The 14,815-nt window shown below is 37.4% G+C and overlaps 2 protein-coding genes across 5 annotated transcripts; one reads left to right on the plus strand and one right to left on the minus strand.

Annotated features, from left to right (window-relative positions):
• The first annotated feature begins 2,982 nt into the window (after positions 1–2,982).
• On the plus strand, positions 2,983–6,666 carry LOC306871923 (ankyrin repeat family A protein 2-like). Of its 3 annotated transcripts, none has more exons than XM_079420181.1 (9): positions 2,983–3,058; positions 3,749–4,051; positions 4,154–4,312; positions 4,409–4,474; positions 4,784–4,881; positions 5,139–5,264; positions 5,527–5,593; positions 5,672–5,752; positions 5,910–6,523. In XM_079420181.1, exons 2-9 carry the CDS (start codon positions 3,799–3,801, stop codon positions 5,963–5,965), a joined length of 906 nt encoding a protein of 301 aa, XP_079276307.1. In that variant the 5' UTR covers positions 2,983–3,058; positions 3,749–3,798; the 3' UTR covers positions 5,966–6,523. The 3 variants fall into 3 exon arrangements, with proteins under 3 accessions (XP_079276307.1, XP_079276305.1, XP_079276306.1); XM_079420180.1 differs by having other exon boundaries at positions 3,013–3,058; positions 3,679–4,051; XM_079420179.1 differs by having other exon boundaries at positions 2,983–4,051; positions 5,910–6,666.
• Positions 6,637–10,817, minus strand: LOC306871924 (transcription factor BTF3-like). 2 transcript variants are annotated; one of them, XM_079420182.1, is made up of 6 exons: positions 10,745–10,817; positions 9,907–9,975; positions 9,689–9,802; positions 8,946–9,147; positions 8,028–8,084; positions 6,637–7,044 (listed from the first exon to the last, which is right to left on the minus strand). In XM_079420182.1, the coding sequence occupies exons 2-6, from the start codon at positions 9,973–9,975 to the stop codon at positions 6,998–7,000; spliced, it is 489 nt and encodes a 162-aa protein (XP_079276308.1). In that variant the 5' UTR covers positions 10,745–10,817; the 3' UTR covers positions 6,637–6,997. The 2 variants fall into 2 exon arrangements, with proteins under 2 accessions (XP_079276308.1, XP_079276309.1); XM_079420183.1 differs by having other exon boundaries at positions 10,682–10,803.
• Between the last annotated feature and the right edge of the window lie 3,998 nt (positions 10,818–14,815).

A 14,815-nucleotide genomic window follows, 5' to 3' on the forward strand; every position in this document is an offset into this window, starting at 1 on the left:
CCAAAAAAAGAAAAAGAAATACACCAGAGACATCAAAAACTAACTGTGTCACAGTCAAGACAATTATGTCAGACAAACTAGTGGTATTTTACATTTTTGACCCTAGTCATGAAACTTGTAACCTTAATAATGGTATATACTATAAGCAGCTAAAAAATTGCTGCATATTTTCAAAGTATGCCCTCCATTTATATTGTCGGTGCCTATATAGCCTAATTTTTAAACGATTAATCTCCTCAAAGTTTTCAACAAATGCTGCATTATGTGTGTTTGTGTTGGAACAGATTATAAAAGTTTTTTCATTTTTTACTTGGATTAATCAAATTCTTCAAATCACTTCTAATCCTATCCGGCATATAAAACAGAGTTTGATTATTCTGTTAAGTGCCGTAACTCAAACAATGCAAATTCACCCTTTCCTATTTGTCCAAGATCATAAATACTTATGATTTAGTAATCATGAGGCTCAATCAGCATTATTATTTTGTTCTTGGTAATTACAGAAACAGGTCAAATTATGCTCTTGAATTCCTCTGTTCAAACTGTTATATAGACAGTAAATAGCCTTGGCATTTTCATATATCGGGAAACTGCATCTTCTTTGGAGTTTTGGTGTTTTGCACATGCAGTAAACAAACAATCAAGATATACTCCATGCATCTCAACTGTGTGTGGTTCAGCCTCTGAAAATGGCCTTAATGAATATCATTGCTAATATCATATCTAGAATATGGTTTAGTAGGGATTGGGATGAAATTTAGTTTTGACTGAAGCAGGCCTTCCAGTGCCAGAAAAAAATTAAAAAATAAATAAAAGATTAGTGGAACATAAGCTGCCTAAGTCCTAAAAAAGAGCTTAAAATGATGCCTCATCCCGCAAAGTCCTTAATCATGCAGTTAAGAAATCTCCACTTTGGAGCTTTAGAGGCATGTGTGTGAATAAGTTTCACAGTCAACTCAAAACAAACAAAGAGTTAAAGCCTTGAAACACGAGGGGTCAGAGTCAAGCAAAAACAGCAAGCAGCTGAATTAGATCCTTCAGATCAGCTTCTCGCAGAAAAGCTCTCTGCACATAGCTCAAGAAGGGCCTTTGGAATCGTTTATATTCATCTTAAATATTTTATTTTCTTAAAGCATGCACTAAGAAAAAGCAGTCCATTAGAATGTACAAAACAACAACTATTCAATGTATTGCCAAAGGGGTCCTGCTCTCTCAAATGTGACCTAAAGTTTTCTTACAATTCTCCTACACACAGAAACGGTGAATTTTACATCGAGGATGATAGCGATAGACAACAGAAAGGCAGACGATAGAAAAGACTATTTATAATTTTTGTTGTTGTTTAATTTACTTTTTATAAAGTACTTTGACAACGAACACAGTGATTACATTTATTCATTTAGCTGACGCTTTTATCCAAAGCGACTTACAATTGCTATATATGTCAGAGGTCGCACGCCTCTGGAGCAACTAGGGGTTAAGTGTCTTGCTCAGGGACACATTGGTGTCTCACAGTGGATTCGAACCCGGGTCTCTCACACCAAAGGCATGTGTCTTATCCACTGCGCCATCACCACCCAATTAATTGATTAATTGACCTCAAAAGCATTTCCATTTGTGGTATGCATTTAAAGATTGGGGTTGAAGGCTGGTAATAGTGTCTGTTTCAATCATTGGCCTAAATTCCTTCATTTACACAGGGGTCCGTACAAACAGTGCACTAGAGAGTTAGTGAGAACACAAAAGTGAATGGAGCTGTTAAATCAGAACGTTGACAGGTTATGTAGAAATATTAAGTATATCCTATATAATCTGATTAGCATTGTGCAACCAGAAGGAAAAACTAGCAATATAAATGCATGATCGCAGTGCAGATAGCACAAAATCACATAGAGGCTATGATGCATGAAAAATACCATAACCTTCAAAAGCACACGCTTTCTGGATAGATAAAACATTGAAGTTGAACTACTTTCTTGTTTTTATGAAAAGAAAAAAAAAATGTTTTCCATTCATAATTTTCATGTCTTCAAGCATCCCTTAATGCAGCTGTCTGATCAAATCGCACTGAACATTTCAGTTCTACCCAAGTGGAGAATGGAAATGTTATTATTATCTGGATGTTTTTTTGCAGTGGTTTGCAGTGGGCCAGACTCTAGTCTACTTTATTTCCTTTTCAGTTGTTTGGACCAGATTTTACATAAATATTTAGGCATTGCTCCACTCGGTTCTGAGAATGGCTTTGATAGAGGATTACATATCCAGTGACCACTAATTCCAAAATTACACAAATATTTTGTAATAAACAAATGACAAGAACTCATGTCCACACATACTCAAAAAAAATCACAGCTGTCATGCAAAATTAGCTTCAGACTCCAAACAAACACATCACTCATGTTACAACTTTAATTAAAAAAAAATCCTGCAAATGTGAATATTTGGATAAACACAAGGCAGGTATTGAGCCTGTATTGCCATTGCAGTTTCAAAGCATTAGAGTGAATTCAGGACAACTGGGACACTTTTTGATATTGAGATGAATGATAAAAAATGGCCCAGTTATCCTGAACTAAACCTACGTTTTGGAAGAAGGGCTGTTTTATTAAAGTAACAAGGTGTAGCAGGGTGTTTCTTGAACTTTTTTTTTTTTTACTTTTGATTTATTTTTGCTTCTTTAAATGCCTTTTATCTTTACTTTACATTATTATGGAGAATTGTTTTACCCTTGTCCAAAACCCAGACTTACGTAATGAAGATACTAGAAGCTTACAATTACTATTATGACCTAAAGAAAGTGTCAAATAAAAAAAATATATGAAATATTGACATATTTATTGTGTGGGAAATATCTATCGCCGTTTTTACGGTCATAGTTGCATAAATATCAGTTACAATCACATCTTACCGTGTAATTACAATGTACAGCATGCATTTACACATCCAAGTGTAGATAAATGAACACATGACTCCACCCTCTCTGCATTCGAAAAAACTTTATTTACTCTCAACCTCTTGAACAAAACGTCATTTCAAAACAAACGATATTAATAACTCGGTAGGTATATATGATTGCACTATTAAAATAGACGACGGTTTACATTTGTGGTAAAAATTTTCAATCATATAGATTTATAATATAGGCTATAATGTAATATAGGCTTTATAAATCAAGCTATGCTCCAAAATGAACTAACGGTAGGCTAACCCGGTGCGGTCTCGTATTCTGTCTGTGTTTTAACTCAGGAAATTCACATGCTTTGTATTAAGAAGTATATGTACAGTATACTTTCACTTCCTAGTCATTGTTAATATAGTGCAACCTATAACCGTCGTTAGCTGGTTGGCTAACCTTGTTTCGGTCACGCTGCGATGTGAGATTATGCATTATTGTGCAGGATTAAAGGGCTTTTTTCAAACGTGCATGGTTTAATTTATAATACTATAACCGTATTCATGGATTGCCATCTATGAGTTTATAGTATTGCTGTTTGTGATGGTTGCGAGGTTATAGAATCAAACTGAGGCACAAAAGTCAACAAAATGACAGCCTTTCAAATTATTTAACAAAGTAGCCATACGAGTTAAAGTTGTGGTACGAGCTATATAGTTTTAAATCAAATTAATCATATTGTTCGCATATTTTAACTAATGTAAAATTATCTCTGGATATACCAGGTACAAAAGCCTCATTCTGCATGGGACCTAAACATCACCCACTTGTTGTAAGGGTTTGATTCTATTTAAGGAAAAGGCTGTAGTAGCTTCTTTTAGGATATCACAGATCCTGAGCAGCCAATGGCATCAGAGGAGATGGAGGGTCTGTGCCCATTACCAGAGGTGACGGGCATCAAGGTGGAGCCGTCAGTCAGCATTGGCTCAGTAGAAGATGCCAACTCACAGAACGCCATGGGCATAAAGTTTATATTACCCAACCGCTTTGACATGAACGTGTGTTCGCGCTTTGTGAAGTCACTGAACGAGGAAGATAGTAAAAATATCCAGGACCAGGTGAACTCTGATCTGGAGGTGGCCTCTGTGTTATTTAAAGGTAAAGCAAATGAGTGGAGCAAAACAACCTTCTTTTGAGTGAATATAATTGTAGGAAATTCTTTAAAATGTCCTGTCTCTGTTTTTCCTCTTTTCTCTACAGCGGAGTGTAATATTCAAACATCTCCCTCACCTGGTATTCAGGTTAGGCATGTTTACACGCCATCAACCACCAAACACTTCTCTCCAATAAAGCAGTCCACCACGCTCACCAACAAACACCGGGGAAACGAGGTCTCATCCACACCGCTGCTCGTCCACTGTAAGTCTTCTTATTTCTCATTCAGCAAGATATTTGCCAATCAAATCTTTAAAACTATAACGTGACCGTAACCATTGTTTATTTTTTCTTTTCTAGCACTGTCTATACATCAGTTGGCAGCACAAGGAGAGATGGTGTTCTTAGCCAGTCGAATAGAACAAGGCTAGTTTGTTTGTAAAATTCATGTGATGTGAAGCAATTTGGTCTTACATACACCACTGTTCAAATTTGGTGTTGTAAATGTTTTTAAAGTTTCTTATGCTCTTATTTGATCAAACATACAATAAAACAGTAATACTATGAAATATTACGGTTTAAAATCTGTTTTCTATTTTAATGTATTTTAAAAGTATTGATAGCTGACTGACCCCAGACTTTTAAACAGTAGTGTAATTTTTAACTATATATCTATGTCTAAAATTGTGATAACTGAGGACTTGACCTTTAACTTCCTGTTTCACTTTGAATTAGAGTCTGTAATAAACCTGCAGGATGAGGAGGGATTCACCCCACTGATGTGGGCGGCAGCTCATGGACAGATCGCTGTGGTGGAGTTCCTGTTACAGAGTGTGAGCGCATCATATACACTAACTACATCATTTCTTAACTGTAGTCCATATATGCATGCACAGAGCTATCAGTTAGCATTCCTCGATTGCTGCCATCTTCATTCCATGAGCTTACTGTTCTAGATTCTTTATTCTGTCACCTCTCTTTCATTCTTTTGAGATTTTAGCTAAAAGATTTTGAAGAATCACCTGACACACAAAGCAGAAGTAAAATTATATAGCTGGATCTCCAGATACTCACAGCTCTTTCCTTTCAGGGTGCAGATCCTCATCTCTTGGCCAAGGGAAGGGAGAGTGCACTGTCACTGGCCTGCAGTAAAGGGTACACAGATATTGTCAGAATGCTTATCGACTGTGGAGTTGATGTCAATGAGTACGATTGGGTAAGCAGTCACATTACTGATTCGATTCCAGAATACATCTAGAGCTATGACCTGTGAATGATAATCTCGTGTTAGTGACTATAGTGACCTTTATCAAAATATGCTGGTAGTTTTATAGCAATGCAAATGGATATGACAGGTTTGTCGAGTAGGACACATTTCCTAGTATTGTTATATGGTGTGAATATACTTCTCTCTATGACAAGAATCAATGTTTAAGAAAAAAACTGATTTTCACAAGGCAGTGCTTATGTTTTTCCAGAATGGCGGAGCACCGTTACTCTATGCAGTGCATGGTAATCATATTCGCTGTGTGGAAATCCTCTTGGGTAAATGGCTTACTTTTGAACTAATTTCATTGCATTGCTTAGGTATTGTTGTTAATATTACTTCTGATCCCTGGACAGAGAGTGGAGCTGACCCAACTATGGAGTCTGACTCTGGGTTCAATGCTATGGACATGGCTGTGGCGATGGCTCACCGAAATGGTAGCTATAATAGGTTTACCATCAGTGTTAAATGAATAGCGTCTTCAAACGTGACATGGCTATTTTATTAAGTTGAAGTAATTAATCTTAAAACTATTATACCTGTTTTGTGTTGGTCTTAACTGTCATTGTAATTCCTTATATTGTTGCCTCCCAGTCCAACAGGTCTTGGAGAGTCATCTTCTGAAGCTTCTGCAAGGTATCAAAGAATAACCATAGCAACTACAAGAAGAATTAGAGCGAATATGTTATGAGTGCCGATTATGATGAAGTGGATAAATACCATTTTGCTGAACACTTTATATGAAGGTAATTGTCATTTTTTTAATCCACCTTTGAAGATGCAAATGCACAAATCAACAAACACATGGCAAATGATGAGATCAGAACTTCAGCATTTTGAATCTACTAATATATGTAGTTTTTATTCAATGTATGTGTGTTTTAGGTCACTGATTTTTACTTGGTTGCAATGTGTACTTGAAAAGACATTTATTTTGCCATTTAAAGCAAAAAATAAGCTGCTTTGCATTAAACTTGACTGGTATTATGAATGGTTCATAAACGTAAGTAAATCTAAATCTGGGCACTTTAGAATCAATCAAGTGGAAAAGAACATGGCAAAACAGGTTTGCAATAACAATTTACAGTGAGGTGTCCAAGTACTAGTTCAGCTGTCACTTCTTGTTGCAATTTTTTCCCAGGTTTTTACGCCCTCATTTAATGTACGTTTTGTGCTACAACACTGTAAATAAACCTTAATTTATACTGAAGGATGTGTCTGAAAAACAACTCATTTAAAAGGTTTATAAATTTTTGTACTAATCACTTTGAAATAATTGGGGTTGAAAATGACTTGTTTCAAGTGAACAGCATGGAGTGATCTCATCACCAATTAAAACACACAAAACAGTATTTAATAAGCCTTTTGTCAATAGCAAATGTTTATTTCCTGATGTTGATTCAAATAGGCTCTGATGAGTGAGCCTCAGTAACAGGGGAAGGTGGAGGCAAAGATGCCTCTTGGACCGCACAAGCAAACACACTTAAAACTGCATGAACTTGTGTGGTACAATCAATCTCACACTCTCAGCTTGGACACATGAGGGTCACTGCAGTGCACGAAAAAGATATAGGAGATTCAGGGATCAAATATATTTATAAAAGAAATGGGGGGGGGGGGGGGGGTGTCCCACAAGCCTCCGCTGAGACCAGAGATTTCAAACGTCTTTCCTTCCCGTGCCGTTAATTCGCCTCATTCTTTGAAGCCTCATCGAAATTCTCCACAAGGTCTGCAAAGAGAGAAAACAAGGATTCAATAAAACAATACCAGGTTTACATGTAGTCACTGACAATTCAAAGGGATTAAAAACGGAACACTTGTGGAAAACAGGATTTATGAAGAAACACTGGACATCCAATAAATGTGGAGAGTGAAAAACAATCTGTAAATGTTTATAGAAACATGATCTGAAAGGCAATTTCTGTGCTTCTCTCTCACTTGTGAGCCCACGTGTGTAAGTAATTTCCATAGAGAACATAAACGAGCACTGGGGGACTGAGAAGTCCACAGCTGTAAAAATGAAACCACTGAGGATCAAAAGCAGGTTGCCTTTTAAGAGATGAAATCTGATAAATGGAACATCAACTTTTCTGCCTCAGGGCATCAGAATGGAAATCACTAACAGAAGGCTGGACTTTGTTTTCAGAGCGGACAGAAAAGGTTGAATTTCAGTAATGGGCACAATGGCACAAGCTGTTAACCCTTTTTGTCATCGCACTGGTGAGCTAATTCTGCAGTGTCGGAGATGTAATCATACTGTACATGTGCAAGACTTGGGTTATTAACTGGAGTTTGCTCAGGGAGGAGAACTGGGGAATTGTAATAGCAACCGTATGTGTTCGACCCCCTCTCTTTAAAAAGAAAAGCAAACCAAACCTTCAGTGCTCAAACAATAGAGGAGATTTTAAACACTTGTATATGATGACAATATAAGAGCCAAGACAACCTGCTGAGACCCTCCTTTTTTGGACATTTCCACACCACAAGCTGAGACGCTGCCATAACGTAAGCAAGTGTGCTTTGCTTACATTACCACACGCACAGAAACCCATATGGTAATAATTGTGAAGCTCAAGCAAGGAGAAATAAAATACACAAGGAATAATAGAAAATGTAAGCAAATATTACATTTGGTTAATGCTATGACTTAAAATACGAGAGATGGTTGTTAAAAAATGGAAATTGGGGGGAAATTCAGAGCAACATACTGACCTGGAACTTCGTCGTCATCTTCCTCTCCACCGGCTACTGGTGCCTTTCCATCACCAGCTGCAAATTTAAAATAATGCACAAAAAAAAAAAAAGTTAGTTGCAGATTCTATACTACAATGGCAACAATGTCAAAAGAGACGACAAAATATAATTTCCATGACAGGGCTAAACATGCCTATATTATGGGGTTCATCAGTTCAGATTAATCATAAGGCCTAAAAGAACAAGAAATATCACTCCTAATAGTTATCAGGATTAAAAAGCCTTAAGTAGTTCATTAACCAGAATCCACTGGCTCAAACAAGAAATCATCCACTTTCAATTACAATACATTTTGCATGTAAAAAGCAGTTCATGCTGGCTCTGGACCAATAATTAAAATAAGTTTAAAAAAAAATCTTACTAACAATGAACTTTTGTTTACATGCACGTGAGGTGGTGGCCATTAACTAATATCAAAGAACTGACAACATGTGAATGTGATGTTGTTTAGTCTTCCTTTAGACCAATATTTCCCAAATGGGTTAGTTTATAAAAACTAATGAAAAAATTAAATAAAAATGTACAAGTACAAAAAAAACCCACCACCACTGTTTTACTTGCAATATGTGAATGACGTTATACCTAATTTTTGAAATACTAAAAATCTCATGAATGCTTATGAATTCCTCATTTGCACTCTCAATCTATGCCTATGTAGTCTATGCAACTAAATGTCTATTATAAAGCATACTCTAGGAACAGACCAGCAGCAATGACACACCCCTCCCCCAGAACATGTGCGTACACCTGTTAGCAACGCACACACTGGACTGTCACGTTGTGAGACTAGTTAGTTTATTATGCTACAAAACAGTGAAATATGACACGCTGTCTCAGACTTGTTCAATCTGAACCAGTTTTGAGAACTGAACAAACCTTGTTTGGGCAGGGCCTCTGCAAGTCTGCGCAGACTGGTCAGGCTGTCGGCACCCAACTGGTTGAGGATAGAGGGCAGCATCTCTGTCAGCTGCTTGGTCTCTGCGTGGCCTGTGATGGTGAAGGTGTTGGCTGCCAGTGAGGCCTGCACTTTGGGATTGTTGAAATGGATCACCGTGCCCTGGTTTGTGAACATGTTCACCTGAAAAGCGACAGTTGAAAGATAAGTGTCCACAGAAAGAAATTTTAGACATTTGTGACCCTGGACCAGTCTTAAGTAGCACAAGTATATTTGTAGGAATAGCCAACAATACACTGCATGGGTCAAAATTATCAGGTTCTCTTTAATGCCAAAAATCATAAGGATATTAAGTAAAGATCATGTTCCATGAGGATAGTGTAAATTTGCTTTCATAAATATATTAAAAGTTCATTTTTGTCAAGTAATATGCATTGCTAAGGACTTCATTTGGACAGCTCTAAAGGCGATTTTCTCGATATTTAGATTTTTTTGCACCCTCAAGACTAGATTTTCAAATAGCTATATCTTGGCCAAATATTGTAACATCCTAACAAACCAATGGGAATCTTAATCAGCATAATCAATGGGAATCTTATTTATTCAGCTTTCAGATTATGTATAAATCTCAATTTCAAAGAATCAACCCTTATGACTGGTTTTGTGGTACAGGGTCCCATTGGTAAAAGCAGAATGTGTGTGTTCAGCCAAAACCAAACCTTACCTCCTCAATGCCAGAGATGTTATTTACTCCCAATTTCTTCAGGGAGAACTGGAGCTTTTTGTCATCGGCAGTGGCCGTTCTGTGGACCACCTTCTTCTTTCTGCGGGCGGTACCCTATCATAACAAAATACTCTCTTATAAAAAGACGCTACTCTTGTCATGACAGTTAAGTAAATACACATGAACCAAGTTTCTGTGGGGTTTTAACATTCTCTTACCTTTCCACCGATGCGGACTTGTGCCTGCAACTTGGCTAATTTCTCCGGGTTCATTATAGTTTCTTTCATCTGTAAGACAAACAGAAGCATGTAAATGATACTGAGTAGTGTGGAGTGAATTTTAAGCACAAATGAGTTGTTAGGGTGCGGTCTGAATGACACATTCAGCGAACAAACTTTACTTTAGTTCACAAGAAAGAAAACTTCAATATACATGCACAGCATTTACTAAATCGTCCAGCTCACGTCCTTGTTCATTTTCAAACACACTGAACAAGTCAGAAACGGCCTTTATTACCGAAACCGTTACTAATAAAAAGAGCAAACTATGGGAGCTGGTTGTCAGGCCTGTTGAGCAAGAGCGACCACGTGATTAAAGTAATTAAAGTCAGATAGTTTTTACACCCGCGACGTAACACTTCCAGACCGATACTATTATGCAGCCCCTCAACGTTTAAATACAAAACAATGCGTCGGGATTTCTTTCTGAATAAACAGATGCTCGCTCCCGGTCCACTAAAAAAACCGTTAGCCAACGCTGAACATTGCAACAAAAATGACAACGATATTAGCATTCGATTTATAAATATAAATGTAAAAACATGAGAAATGGACCGCGTGTGGAGGCTCGGGGAGTTTGTTTGCAGTGCGCTAGCAGCAGTGCTAATCTCACGCGCTCTCAGGCCTGGGTCTCCCCCGAGCGCTTTCAGGCATCTTTCCGCGGGTGATTCCTACAAAACAGCAGCCGCGTTTGCTATATAAGGTACTTATTTACCTTGAGCCTCAGAACCAGGAGTGGTTGTGCAGGAAATAGAGTATTTTAGAGCTCCTCACTGACCTGCACGCTAGCAGCAAACACACGCGGAGAGCAAAATGGAAGCGAGAGAGGATGACGGAAGTGACGACAGGACTGAAATGCGACGCGGTGGGTTGGATCCAGAAACCACTCCTGCCCGCGCTGCGCAAGTCTGGGCCAAGAATAGTGCTCAGACAGCGCAGTCGGGTCCCTTTTGTGCGGTATTTGTGTAAGGCTACAAGGTACAATTGAGTTTAACTTACACAATGTATGTTGACTTTACTTCAGACCAATATGCAGTCTCATATCAATAGGCCTATGCTTTTTATAAGCATTAATAGCATCTGTTACAGGTCTAGACTATTGGATGGTAGATTTACTGTTTGGTGGAAAATTAATTCAATCAATTAAAGTGATTAGCTATTGAACGATATTTACACATTTTGTTCCGTTGCAGGACAATACCGGATAAATGCTGCAGATAAATTCAACCTTCAAGAGTAAAGACTATCAATTATTTTACTAATGTAAATACAGGATTGCATATAAACAACCAGGGCTATTTTTCAGGGATAACTGCGTTGACTTTCAGAGGTAAATGTGTTATATAGAATGCTGAAACGAGATAAACAAGTGTATTTTGCAGCAACAATAACCTCAGTTGTTATTGTAGGCTATATTTTTATTTAGTAAATCTATCATAAAGAGCTTAATCTTATATCATAATGTATGTTCACATTGCGTGAAATTATAAAGTCTTGAATTGCAGATGCCAGAACACCTCAGAGAATTGAGGAAGAATCGGCGAGCTTTTTCCATGTGGATGCAAATCGAGAAATAATTTGCGTCTGTAACTGTAGAAGTAACGACACGTTCGGTATTACTGGGTAATATATTAAAATAAACCTATTTTTCCACTTACTCGAAAGATTAGAACACGCAATCTATCCGAAAGCCTACTGGAGTATAGCCTATATTTAAAAATTCTCCTATTGGAGAGCAGCAGAATCTTTCAAGCACTTTCGAAACGCACACATCTACCCATTATAACTTTAAACCGGTTTTATTTCGTGCATGTGGAATTTATTGTAGAGCACGTCCGAATCCCTGCAGTTCACGTTATTTTCATGGGACTTGTCACCCAGAGCAGCCGTGGCAGGGAAGTGCTTTCCTACCCCGTGGCACGGAAAGCGCCTGCTAACCCCTCTGGGACTTTAGAAACATTTTAGATGTGGTTTAACCACACATACAAGCCCTGACCCGGCTCATTGCGCCCCGGTTCTCAAAAACTCTATTTCATCCACTCGCACGCGCAGAATAATTAAACCACAACCAATATGAACATCACTGCCAGTTATTGTGATGTCGGATTGCGCATAGGCTACTGTCCTCCTCAATCAATAGGCCACCCATCTGATTTATTTTTAAAGACTGATTATATATATATATATAAATCCAAATCCAATGTATTTAAAAATGTGTTCTGTTCACCTGAGCTCATTTATCTGCATTACCTGTTGTGGGTTAATATAATGTCCTGAGCTGGTGAAAGTTCACTGCGCACGCGTTCTGACCTTCTGACTTTCTGTCCTCGATCTTCACAATTTATGTATTTATTATTTTAATTGTGCCGAAATATGCATAAAAGATTTTTCAGAAGATACATTTGCAGTCTGCATTCGTCTCTAGCTAATATTTTTTGTATCACAGTTAAATGTCCGTTTTTCACTAAATAGTTTTAAGCACCTTTTGACTTATCCCAAATATAGACTAACTATTTGAGTTAAACCTATTGTAGCTATACAAGCATGTTTTTGGTATAAAACCGTTCGGCTACACAATATCAGTACATTTTTCCCCCCTTTCTACATCCCCAAGGCAAACACTGCAAAAATAGAAAAAATGAATCTGCCACATTAATTAAAGATTGAATAAAGAAATGTTTTGTTCGAGACGCTTTTATTATAAATGTTTTTAATATTATGTATATGAATGTAATTACAAATATACAATACGTTATCAGTCAGATTATTTTTAAACTAACCACAATAAATTGCATCAACCCATTGCTTGCAAAACAACTGAATTTCTTTGAAATATTTGTAATATAATAATCCGGAACCAAAAACACTACAGAATTTAGGCTATATTAACATGTTAAACAGATAAAAGGATCTGAAGTGGCATCAGTAAGAAGTGAACTGCCGCGAGATGGCACTCTCACAGCCCTTTAGAACTAGGATGAAGTAAATATATGTTAAATACACAAGCCTGACCACATGAGTTACCATAAAACGGCCATCAAACCGGACCAGATGTTTTTGTAATCATACAAAAATACCCCTTATACCCACTGCATCCTCCAGAACCAACATGGAACTGTAATAAAAAAGGAAAAGATAATTCATTTTGAGAAGCTCGAAAGGACCTTTATTTTATGTCGGGTACACGAGTTTCTATGGGTCAGCGTTGTGTGTCTTTTGGACAAGTATGTTTTCATCACTCCTACCACAAGTTGTTTTAGTATCCAACTTTATATGCAATTTCTCTATGTTTTTGTTTTTCTTTTAATTGGCAGAGCGAGTTGACTCTTAATTGGCAGAGCTAGCGTTTTGACTGACTATTGTTTTTTAGTTTAGGCCAACAAAATATTTGTAAACTAAAGGTTTTATAGTTATTACTACTACTACTACTGCTACTACAGTTGTTAATAATAATAATAATAACGCGGTGAAGATATTATGACGTTAATAGCTGAGTTTATTTAAACAAATAATACATTAATTACAACAACACAAAACAATACGCACTTTAATTGTTTAATGCAATGTTTGTAAATTCCTTGTTAATCTCAACAATTAGGGGTCACACTTGATAGCCTTTCTATTTAATACTGCTCAGCTAGCATTCGGCTTTATATCACTTTGCAAAAAACGTGGGAAAGCAAACAAAAAGTAAAAGACAGACACTCTCCCTAAAAGGAGGAACGGCAAATGAAACAAACACTGTACAGCTGTGTGGTTTTTTTTAACAAACAAACAAATAAAAACCACAAAAGATTTCGATTCCACGTGTGATAGGCTAATTGAATTTTAATCCTGTTTCTATTTAATTTTGAGGAGATGTGGATAATTTTGGTTGTGTATTTTCAAGCAGCATTCACTTTTTTATGAACCTTTTAATGCTTTAATTGAATGCTTTAATTAATGTCATGTATTGGCCCCTTTGTTTTAACTGAGGCCTGTTTGCACGTTGGACGCTTATCATTTTGAAGCGCACTGCGTCAGTTCACTGTTCAATGACACTCCCTGGCTTTTTTTATGTGCAAAATCATGACAGTTTAGAAACGACCAATTTTTCAGTATATCACAAATATGCTATACTGTTTAATATTTTCAAAATAACAGGGAGACTGCTATCTGCCCAGATACCAATTGCTAATATTAATTATGAATATGACAATGTTGGCCTCTCGGAATAGGGCAGACGCGCATGTGCCCTGCTTTTTTGCAAGCTAGAATGCTCTTTCGTGATCCGCGTGACTGATGCGAGTCAACAGCTGACTTTTTTCCATTACCAATGGCTCGCGGATGATCTAGTGCACCCCCGTGTCACGCAAACTGCGATGCGTACTGAGGCAGATAACCGAGTGGATGTTTTGAAGCATTTCTGAAATCACCAACAATTCCATTATGTCCGCATTAAACGCCATGCACCTAAACAGACATTATACAGTAAAAAACATTAGTTATTATTTCGTTCTATTCGGAGAAATATAACAATAGCAGGGAGGGTCCTACCATAAAAACGTGCTTAATTCGCTGAGCTTCTTACATCTTCGAGTCAATAGGCTTTTAAAGAAGACAGCGGCATTTCACCCAAGAGAGGAAAATTCTCACCAAACCAGTAGAATAAGCAGCGGTGACCTCTTAAAGATACAGATGAACCTCGCAGTTCTTTAGATTATTTTTCAAAGACTGATATTTTTTTATCTCTTCAATAGCAGCCGTGACGCTTTGTTGTCATGTGATCAGCAAGCTGGTATAAAGCGCATGGAAAGGTCCGCCCTCTTTGGAATCCTGGTCTGGCCTTTAGGAGGGTCTCCCCAGACAG

Source organism: Barbus barbus (genome assembly GCF_936440315.1).
Source record: "Barbus barbus genome assembly, chromosome: 6".
Classification (NCBI taxonomy): domain Eukaryota; kingdom Metazoa; phylum Chordata; class Actinopteri; order Cypriniformes; family Cyprinidae; genus Barbus; species Barbus barbus.